The 11,175-nt window shown below is 40.3% G+C and overlaps 1 protein-coding gene across 1 annotated transcript; it reads right to left on the bottom strand.

The window, feature by feature from the left end:
- Nucleotides 1-5,319: 5,319 nt before the first annotated feature.
- BCL2A1 (BCL2 related protein A1) lies at nt 5,320-7,269 on the bottom strand. Its single transcript, XM_089538695.1, has 2 exons — nt 6,681-7,269; nt 5,320-5,651 (listed from the first exon to the last, which is right to left on the bottom strand). Exons 1-2 carry the CDS (start codon nt 7,098-7,100, stop codon nt 5,544-5,546), a joined length of 528 nt encoding a protein of 175 aa, XP_089394821.1. The 5' UTR covers nt 7,101-7,269; the 3' UTR covers nt 5,320-5,543.
- Nucleotides 7,270-11,175: the final 3,906 nt, after the last annotated feature.

Raw genomic sequence — 11,175 nt, 5'->3', positions numbered from 1 at the left:
CCTCCTCTCCCCAGCTCCTCCTCCTCCTCCTCTGCCTTCCATGGCTAACTGCAGCTGGAGCAGCCAGCATGGGACTGGCACTTGCTCTTGTTCTTCTTGGGTGCCTCCTCCAAGTCACGTGCTTCTCTTGTCAAGTTAATGCTGAGTCATGTTTGATCAGACTACTAGCCCCTTTCAATCATTAAAGAGTACTTTCGATCAGCTTTAACTGCTGGGGGGGGGGGCTCTAGGAGCCAATGTAACCTTGGGATTTGTAGTTTCATAAGGTCTTCATTCATTCATTCATTTATATGCCGCCTTTTTCCTGGAGGCAGCTCACAAAAAGGCACCAAGACGATACACAATAAAATTATTTTTTAAAAAAACAGTTAAAATAACCCCATTATAAATTTTATTTTTAAAAGCATGCAAATCATTTCCAATTATGAAAAGGTTAAATTTTAGATTATTTTAAAAGCATGCATTTTTTTAAAAAAATAACTAAAATATTTAATGACAGTCACTTCAAGTTATTTTATTTTATTTAAGCATTTTATTTTATTTTATCGAAGCAATGACTTGGATTTTATTTTGTTTAAGCAAGCATTTAAACATAAGCATGCCAGGTTTAACTCATGCATCACCTTTTAACTTCTGTTATATTTTTAATGTCATTTTATATTGTTTTTAGATTATTTTTAACTGTTTTGTGGCATCCATAGTTTTTTTTGTGGGGTTTTCAGGCTGCAAATCTACAGCGCTATATAAATAAAGAATAATAATAATAATAATAATAATGGGTAATCTTGGACAAGTCACACTCTCTCAGCCTCAGAGGATGGCAAGTGCAAACCCTCTCTGACCAAACCTTACCAAGAAAACCCTTGGGTAGCTTCGCCTTAGAGTTTCCATAAGTTGGAAATGACCTAAAGGCACTCAATAACAAATATTTCATCCAATCCCTCTTATCTGGAAGATAAAATGTGCTACATTTGCATCAGTAAATACGCTTTGCTTTGGAATGGTGCAAATAAACACCGCCTGCGTCAGCCGCACAGCATCGCGTTCCCAAAATGTCAAAGCATTTAGCTGTAAGGCATCCGTTGCTCTTTCACCAGCGACGTTATATTACTCCACATCATTGCAACAGACTACAGAGAGTTCATTTTGTCCTGACTTCATCATTGCTGCCAATCCTTTTGCAAAACCCTTACTTCATGGCCAGATGTCGGAACCGCAAAGGAGGACAAGGCACCACAAGACAAAAATGCAGCACGTTCAAGAAAAATGTGACCAAAAACAAGCTACAAACACTCACATAAAATGTAAATTCATGCTCCTTAGTCATGCTCCAAATGTCCTGGAGTGGACAGAAGGCTGAAATGTAGGATGTGTCCTGGAAAAGGAGGATGTCTGGTTACCTTGCTTATGCCACATCCTTTTTGCTGAACAGTTGGTGCTCAGTAGCTCTATTGTATAGTCAGCCTCCACATTTGTGGCTTTGACTTATGGGGATACGATCATTTGCAATTTGATCAATGTGTCTCTCTAGGAGGTTTATCACACAGAAGGCTAAGTGCCCAAATCCTATGCAGAAACTGGATTCAAATTCCGGGAATATCCCACAAAAGCGGGATCGTTTTCAGACACATCAGGGGCATTAATCCAACATTAACCCACAGAAAAAGTGGACGAAATCGGCCCTAATTGTCCCTGCGTGATAAAGTCCAATGGTTGGGTGGATCTCGTTGGGAATTTTCACACACATCGCAATGAAAGAGGACTTATCCCAGCAATAACCAGGTAATAACCACCAACAAATCATTCACGGGATTTCCTGGTTATTACCTTGTTATTGCCTGGATAAATCCTCCTTAATCGCGACGTCATGTGAAAATCTTCAATGCAATCGTGCAATTTTCATGGGATAATGTCCATTGAAACCCCAGATTTTCCCTGTGCAATAAAGTCCAATGGTTGGATGGACATCTTTCAGGATGTGTATTTTTGCATGAGGGGTTTGGACTACATGGTTTTTGTGGCCACTTTCAACTTTAATGTAATAGAGGGCAGGGAAATGTCTAAATGTCTAATTAACAAATTGTAAGCCACTTTGATAGCCTTGGCTGAAGAGTGGGGTATAAATAAATAAATAAATAAATAAATAAATTATTATTCTGTGGTCTTCCTCTTTTTCGACTGCCTTCAACTTTACTAAATGTCAAAACGGTGCAGCTGGTATTTTTAAAGGGTGAATTGTCACTCATGGAGGCTTGGTTGGGATAGCAGTTAAATGGCTAGGGAGTCTGGAGGGGTTGAGGACTGCAAAGGCAACCTAGGAATTACATAGACTTGATGGAGTTTATCACATGGGAGGAATTCCTCTTAATTTCGAATGAAAAGAAAGTGGGGCCAGAACGCATTCACATGAATTCACTAGTTCAGCGAATTTACGTGAATTTGAATTGCGTTCGAACTGACTTCCCATTGCCAGAAAATAGCTTGCCATTGCCCGAAATTGTGTGTGATCACCTCTCACACAATAACGTCAAACCCCATGATTGCATTCGGACTGACTTCCCATTGCCCGAAATTGCGTGTGTTAGTCTATCACACAATAACGTTAAACCCCATGATTGCGTTCGGATTGCCATTGGATTATACTTCCAATTTCCCTTGTCTGATAACGTCCAAAGAGTTGGGAGAGACCTCAAAGGCCATCCAGTCCAAGGAACTCACAAGCAAAGCACCGCCGACATATGGCCATCCAGCCTCTGTTTGGTATAGAAATGTGTATGATTAAATAAACTGGTGCGCAAGCATTCAGTTTGCCTAGGGAAAAAGGGTAGCAATTTCAATAAGCAAATGAATAAATGTATTTAATATTTAATGAATATTTAAAGGCCATTTTAATTCAAACACAGCACTAATTTTTGCTTTATTTCAACCCTTAAAATAATAAGATGCAGTTAAGCTATATTTAAAGTGTTCCTTTCAGCTACAAGATATAATATTCCTTTCAGTTTAAATATAGATCATTGGTTAAATGGCCCACTGAGATTATGAACAAGGATCTCATGGATTAAAATTGACACCAGTTTTGCATTTTAAGAACAAAAAGTTCATCTGCTGTCAAAGATATCTGTCGCATGGGTTAAACCAGTCCAATACAACTTGTCTACTTATAGTCCACAAAGTAGTTTACGTTTTAAAAAAATACAACTTAATTACTCCTCCCATTCCAAAAACCTAAACTCCCATGGAACACAATTCTACCATTTTGTAACTCATTCAAGATCACCCATCTTCAAAGCAGTATTTTCAAACATTACTGCATATTCCCAAATAATCATAGCTGCTGTTTTGGATTGGATTATTGTGAAACTGTAGGTCTGACCTTATTAAATTTTAATTGGTGATATTATATCACAATGCTGTAATGGTTGAATTATATATATATATATTCCACTACTTTTAGTCAGCTCTTGTGCTCTAAAAGTGAAAGAACACAACTGTAATGTATTAAATAATTTAACATAAAATGGAATTACATAGATAATGGTAAGATTGATACTTGGAGCCAACATGGTATAATGATTTGAGCATTAGACTATGACTCTGGAGGGCAAGGTTTGTGCAAAAAACCCCACTGGGTGTCCTTGGCCAAGTCACATTCTCTCAGCCTCAGAGGATGGCAATGGCAAACCCCCTCTGAACAAATTCTGCCAAGAAAACCCCATGACAGGTTCACTTTAGGATCGCCAGAAGTCAGAAACAACTTGAAAGCACAAAACAACAACAAAAGATGGATACCATCGGGAAGAGTGAGGCAGTTGTATGAAGTAGCAGACGCTGATGGGAAGGAGATCTGGCATGGTACTGCAGGACCAAGCCATGAGTTTCTTTTGGATTGTCCTTAAGTTTCCATGCTGCTTCGAGTACATTACTCTGAGACTATGTGAATAGACCAAAAGGCTCGTGTTCCCCCTGGACTCACATCGTCCTGTCTGGATAATGCAGGACATTGACCCTGGGCTGGGATCCAGTGGATTCGGCCCATTCCTACAGGGGCCTTAACCTGGTCTAAAAAGACTGGCTGTTTCATATGAAGTTATTAGGAAATTTGGTAACAACAGCCAGCAGACAGGATGGAGCCATGCGCCCCATACCTGCTTTGCCATCACATCTGGTGAGAAAACCACCATCATGGCCTGTGATGTTAGATGGGCACCTGGTCATGTAGGTTTAGCCAGGCACCCAATTTACACCCAACGGCCTCCAATAGGGTCTTCTCACCAGACCCAACATCAAGGCAGGTACAGGTTGCGCAGTGGTAATAGGTCCATGGCATGGCAGCAGGCAGGTGTGTAAACAGTCCTCCATTGCCACACAGCTGGGAGACTGTCCCAGGGCTTGCCCCATGTTATTCTACCCATCTATTTAGTGCCTAGCTTATCCTAGCAGTGTTGGGATAAAATTCAGTCATCAGCTTGCTTGGCTTCTGAAAGTGGAATGGTGAGTCCATTGTCACAGCAGAAAACTGGAAGAGGAAATAGTATGGAAAACCCTGCATTTTACAGTAAGAGTAGGAAGGGAAAAATAAGGAAGAGGTTATACTATGAGGAGCAGAAATAAAGAGAGCTTGATGTAGATTTGCTGCCTTGAGTCCCTATATTGGGATATAAGAAAATAATAATAATAATAATAATAATAATAATAATAATAGATTCAGGAAAGGAAATTTGGGGTTTTTTTGTTAAAGCAATTTGTGACATGCCACGTAGACAGTCATGAAGCAGCTATTAACACAAGTTTGTATTTTACCTAAATACCAAATGAAATACTAAGTTCCAAATAAAAGTATTGATTATAGTTAACTTAGATGTGTATTTCTCTGCAAAATTAGCATATTGTCCATATTCATAAATTGCATTCTGTCTTTCTGAAGAGCCCAAAATATGAGAATAAATCTTTCTTCTTTCTTTCTTTTGCACCTTGCTCAATATATATATATTTCAACTCTCAAATAGGGGACATTCCTTATAATAAGGGTTGCCTGCCCACACTATAAGGACAAACTTTCTGGCCCTCAAATAGGGGCATACCATAAGGAAGGGGCATCTGGCAAACCTAAGTCACAAACCTCTTTCTCTCACAGTTTAGACCAGATGGTGCTAAAGTTTTGTAGTTCCAGCAACATATTTTTCAAGCAACTCTGCAATAACTCTCTTACAAGCTTTAATAGTTACAGATGGGGAAAATGTCAAGACAACTGCAATTTGATTGTTTGAAAATATTTGATATAATTCATAGGAAATCTGATATAAATTGTTTGTACATTGTGTGACACCAGACCTGATTTATTACCAGTCAGATTGGCTGTGGCATTTTTAATACAATGCAAAAAGTATATACAAATAAATAGCATATAAATAAGATCAGAAACAGAAGAAGAAGTGCTCTCTGGCTCAGTGCAGCAGTCTCAGTTTTCTAGGCATAGGGACCGACCCTTCCAAGATCTGAATGTAGAGTAATATCATTACGGAAGCATTAACCAAGTTTCCTCAGTAATATTGGCTAAAGAATGAAAAAACAGCCATAACTTTTGACTTCACGTTGTGCAAAGACAGCCAGGAACTTTGGTCCTCAAACTTTGTGACAAAGCCATTGTCCTGCAGGTAAAAAGAAAAGATGATAACATTCTGATTAAGATTCAACCCCTGTCCCCCCATCAAAGATGCCATTGATTCAGGGCCCACATTATATCAGGAGAGATGAAGCACATCTTAGGGCCACCATAAGTTGGAATTGATTTGAAGGCATGCAAGAACAGCAACAATGCACACTTGAGGTTTTTTATGTGCTTCCTTAAATATTCCATATATAGTCATTCCCAGACATTTGATGGGATGTGATTGGGCCAATTGGTTCATTATCAGCTTTAACCCAATGGATTTTTGGAGGTGGAAGTGGTGTTGCTTTATCATACTAGGTATCTTTTTGAATACAGTATTTTTATCTGTAGGAAAAGATATCAAAGAAACTGAAGTCATCCCCGCCGCCACCATTGTATCCTCTACAAAGCAGCCAAAATTCAATCTAATATGAGACCTTATGCTGACTATAAACTGTCTTGAAGGTCCCATTAAAGATGGAAAGACAGGTCAGAGGTTTTTAATAGATAAATGCCTCCTAGAAGTTTAATTCTCTGATCGTAGACTAAGTGCCACTGAGTTCAATGGGACTTCCTCTAAGCCAAATGTGCATGGTAGGATTGCTACTTTATAGTAAGCTATTCTTGACAGGGACCTCATTCATATCCATTCATGCTCATTCATGCACACCACATGCTGGGCTTCTCATTGCATTTCACAAGTAAATCATTTGCTATTTATCTGAAAGGCTTTTAGGCCATCCCTCCGTAAAAGTATCAGGGTGGCATACAAGGAAATAGTAAACCAACTACCAAATACCAACATAAATGCACAGTACAGAACAACCAAGGGGATAGTAGGACAAAAATTCAGCATTGCAAATAAATACAAGCACAATGCAAAAGCCAGTGCAGCATTTCATAACTATCATAGAACAATTGAATGTAATTTCCCCATGGGCTTTTAGTCAAACATCTCAGCCTATCAAAAATGAACGTCAGATCGGAGACGAGAACCTAGTAAAGGGTGACCAAGCTGAAAACTTACCCATCCTCCATTTTCACTGATCCATTTTGCTTTGGTGTTCACAATATAGTCTGTCATAAAATGAGAAATCTGGTCCATATTTTCTTTTGTCAAAGGGACTCCGCACCCTTGTAACCTTTTAGTCAGAATTCCTCCGAACAGGAATATGGTCAAAATCCGTCCCCAGTTGATTTGCCCATCGGCAAACTCCGTTTCCATCACTTGACCGAAGATTCGCCGGGCATCATCGACAGAAGTGATCTCCAATGAGTCTAAATACAGTCTGAGGCTTTCTTCGACTTCTTGCTCAAGCGAAGATGCAGTTTTTCGCAAAACTTGGGCAGGCTTGCTCAGGGTCAATTCAAGCGCTGGTTCTTGGCAAACATGCTTCAAGTAACCTTGGACCAAGTTGTAGACGTAAAGGAAGTTGTTGCTTTCCATTGAGAAATGAGCACACAGGGCACAAATTCAGACTTTGACCTTGGTGAGGCAGCCAAAAAGGACCTGTCTGTTACTTGACAGCTAAACTAAGTACCTCCGGCTTTTCTAACTTCGTAGTTTCCTCACTGGAGGGCTGGTGGAATTTTATTTTCATTGCCACAGTTTCAGCAAAAACCATTACGTTAGAAGGACCTACGTGTACTTTGACATGAATCTTATGACTGGAAATGAAACCCCGTGATGATGTAGGTGGGGAGGACCAAGCTGCAGCCTAGACTTCCCCTAAAATGATTTACTGTTCCTCTCAATGCAGAAAGGGGAAATAGTCAGAAACCATTGCAAGATGAAGTTTCCAAATCAAATTACTCAATCCCACGTTTGGGACAATTGGTCTGTGATGTAACTGAATATCCCCCCACTTTCCTTCCTCTTCCATTGATGTTTTTCCCATGTCAAATATTAGATTCGATGTGCCTTAAGACAGTGATTTGCCCTCTTGCGCTTTGTAGTGATTAAACTGATGGACTAGAAGTTGGATGATCCAGTTTCTAGTCCTCACTGATCTCTCCGCTGGATCCATTTTGCAAGTTTCTTGTGAGGATAACATGGAGACTGCCAAGTATGCCATTTTGAACACACTGGGGGAAAGGTATGGTTTAATTTAACTAATGTGAAATATAAGAATATGATGCAAACTGTTCCAATAAATCAATGCCATAAATAATTTTCTATACATCTGAATAAGGAATGAAGCTGTATACATGGAATACAACAGAAGGAATCATCTATAAACTTACTGAGGTTTGATTCCAAGTAGATAAATATATTTTAGTACCAGTTTTCAAGATTACAGTCACATCCCAAGGTAAGGAGGAGGGGGGAGAATGCAACAGTAAAACCCAATATTTGTATTTCATTATTACTTGTCAGAAAATGACAGTGCAATCCTATGGATATCTGATTTATATTATATTATATATTATTCATTACACACACACACACACACACACACACACACACACACACACAGAGTTAGCTCTCTGCATCTATGGATTCTGCATCCGTGGATTCAACCATCCATGGCTTGAAAATATTTTTTAAAAATCCCTAAAAGCAAACCTTGATTGACATAATAGAAACTATTTTATTATGCCATTGTATATAATGGGACTTGAATACCCATGCATTTTGGTGTCCATGGGGGTCCTGGAACCAAATGCAGTGGATACCAAGGGCCCACTGTTCATTTCAATGCTTGCATTTTATGCATATGCTTTCAGTCTCTAGAGATGTCACTAAGGGGATCAGGGGAGTGCAGACAGCACCAGGTGGCACTTTAGGGGAGAGGTGACACCACTGCACCCCAAACCTCTGCCTTTTGGCAAAAATGGGCTGTGGTGTTTGCCTGCATCCTTTTAAAACACTGGAGCTCAGTGGAAGAGATGGCATGATTGGGGCAAGGGATTCTACACTCCCTGCCCAGATATATCTCCCCTCTGAGGCTGAGAGAACATGACTTGTCTAAGGTCACCCAGTGGGTTTCCATGGCCAGCAGGGATTCGAACCTTGGTCTTCAGGGTCATGGTCCAACCAACACTCAAACCACTAAACCACACTGGCTCACAACATATCAATTTTATTTACGATCTTTGACCAAAGTATGGCTCACAACATAGCTAGTGACACAACACAGCCAGTGACAGATGATCTTCCTTGCTATGGCTGTGCCAGGGAAAACCAGCTGAACAAGACACATCTATATCCATTATCAGCTATCAGAGCCAGTGCTGTGTGATATTCAGCTGCCCCTCTCCCACTGTCACTACCTGGCTGGCCATAGAGGGAAGGATGGGATGGACTTTCTCCAACTTGCAAAAATGTCTTCTTCAAATGCTGAACACTTTTGGAAGGCATTCCTACAGGGAGGAACAATTATTCTGTGGGAACAAACAATTCCGACAAACACATCCCTAAACAGTGTAGTTGTGTAATAAATACGTTCAGGTAGTTCTGCATTTGTTAGATAAGGATGCTGTGCCCTGAGCTGGGAACGTATTGACATAATATGAAGTTGGAATTTCCCAGTGTTCCCTTTTCCAATAAATCATTCCATAAACAACCAATGATTAAAACTTAGTTTAACAGCCTCTTTTATTGCTGGGATGATCTAATTCAGGAGTCCAACCAGTTTATTACGGTAACTAAGCTCCTGTTCCCACTGGATCAGTCTACCTGTACATCAAAGTGAACTGCAAAAAGAAGAAGGGAATGCAAATTCACAGCCATTTGGTGCTTGTATGCAAGGATGAATACGGGTTTTAGTTTTCTCCCTGCTGCAGAGGGGAAAAATGAGCATTTCTCCAAGTTATCCTTCAACTATTCATATATCCCAAAGTGTTTCAGAGGAACTCTTGTGCAAATTGTACAAACGGTTGCTGAGTATTTAAATAGAAGGAGAAGAAATAAAAAGAAACATGATTAGGAACCAAAGAATAACCTGGCCCTGGATGTTGGTCCAGGGATTACATTTACTCATACAATGCTGTGCATTTTTCCTTCCAGTTTAATGATGAATACGTCTGAGTCACACTCTCTCAGCCTCAAAGGATGGCAATGGCAAACCCCCTCCAAAGAAGCTTGCCAAGAAAACCCCATGATAGGTTCGCCTTGGGTTGCCATAAGTTGAAAATACTTGAACGCACACATGACAACATCAGCAAACATCTAAAAGCAGACTTTTAATGTTAATGAAAATCTCTCTCATCCACGCACACAAACATTCAGAAAGCTCATAAAATCTGAAATGCTACTGTTTGCTCAGGATTTGACACCTGCCAATAAAAACTGGAGCTTTGGGAATCTAACCCCAAATTAAGGCTTGCGTTTATGAACAATGCCTTGCATAAGAAGCATTTATAATGGCCCACATGTACCCAGTACTTGAGTATTACGTCTACTCATCCGTAATGAAACCAGTATATATATTGCTAAAGAGTCATATATGTAGTTGCAAGCTTTGTGTTCCCTTACTCTGTGCAGCACTGCCACCTAGCAGCAGCAATGAACAAGTAAGTGTATGCAAGCCAGTAATGTATTGTTTGCTGTTGTGTGCCTTCTGCTCATGTATGATTTATGGCCACCCTAAGGTGAAACCATCACAGGGTTACTTGGCACAAATTTGTTCAGAGAGGGTTCGCCTTTGCCATCCTCTGAGGCTGAGAGAGTGTGACTTGCCAAAGGTCACCAAGTGAGTTTCCATGGCTAAGAGGAGAAACACTAGCCTTCAGTATCAGGTTGCAGTAGCATACCTGCTGAAAACAAAGCAATAAAGCTTAGCTGGACAAGGATTCTGGTAGGATTTTGCTTAAACAGGACAATCATATCTTAACTGTCTCTTCTCCAGGCTAAACATACCCAGCTCCCTAAGTCTCTCCTCATAGGGCATTGATTCCATTTTGGTTGCCCTCCTTTGGACATGCTCCAGCTTCTCAAACATCCTTTTTGAATTGTGGTGCCCAGAACTGGACACAGTATGCCAAGTGGGGCCTGACCAAAGCAGAATAGAGTGGCACTATTACTTGATCTGGACACTATACTTCTATTGACACAGCTTAGAATCGCATTGGCTTTTTTAGCTGCTGCATCACCTTGTTGACTCATCTTCAACTTGTGGTCTACTAGGATTCTTAGATCCCTTTCACATGTAGTCTTGTTAAGCCAGGTAACACAGCAGCTGCCTTAAAAATCCCTTATTGAACATGCAAGGACCAACAAAACAGAGGGAATATGGGAATGTGGACAAAGCCTGCCTCCTATGGTACCCCCAGGATGTTAAAAAACAACCACACAACCCTGATAGGTCTGTATGTTTGGCTGTAGTTGTTGTTGTGTGCCTTCAAGTCATTTCTGATTTAGGGCAACCCTAATGCTAACCAATCACAGGGTTTCTTGGCAACTGAAGGTTTGCCATTGCTGCACTCTGAGGCTGAGAGAGTGTGACTTGCCCCAAGCTGAGCTGGGATTTGAACCCTGGCCTCCAAAATCGTAGTCCAATGCTCAAACCACTATAGCACAT

The sequence above is a fragment of the Sceloporus occidentalis genome, unplaced genomic scaffold, assembly GCF_023333645.1.
Source record: "Sceloporus occidentalis isolate IW3139 unplaced genomic scaffold, rSceOcc1.0.p SCAF_9, whole genome shotgun sequence".
NCBI classification, from domain to species: Eukaryota; Metazoa; Chordata; class Lepidosauria; order Squamata; family Phrynosomatidae; genus Sceloporus; species Sceloporus occidentalis.
Note: the sequence above shows the minus strand (reverse complement) of the source record. Positions and strands in the feature narration are given on the sequence as shown.

What these genes read in the sequence shown, in the direction of transcription:
- BCL2A1 (XM_089538695.1), bottom strand. Translation starts at nt 7,100, where the DNA reads ATGGAAAGCAACAACTTCCTTTACGTCTACAACTTGGTCCAAGGTTAC. An exon ending in TCAGTGAAAATGGAGGATGG is followed by an intron (nt 5,652 to 6,680) that starts GTAAGTTTTCAG and finishes TTTTACCTGCAG; the next exon opens with GACAATGGCTTTGTCACAAA.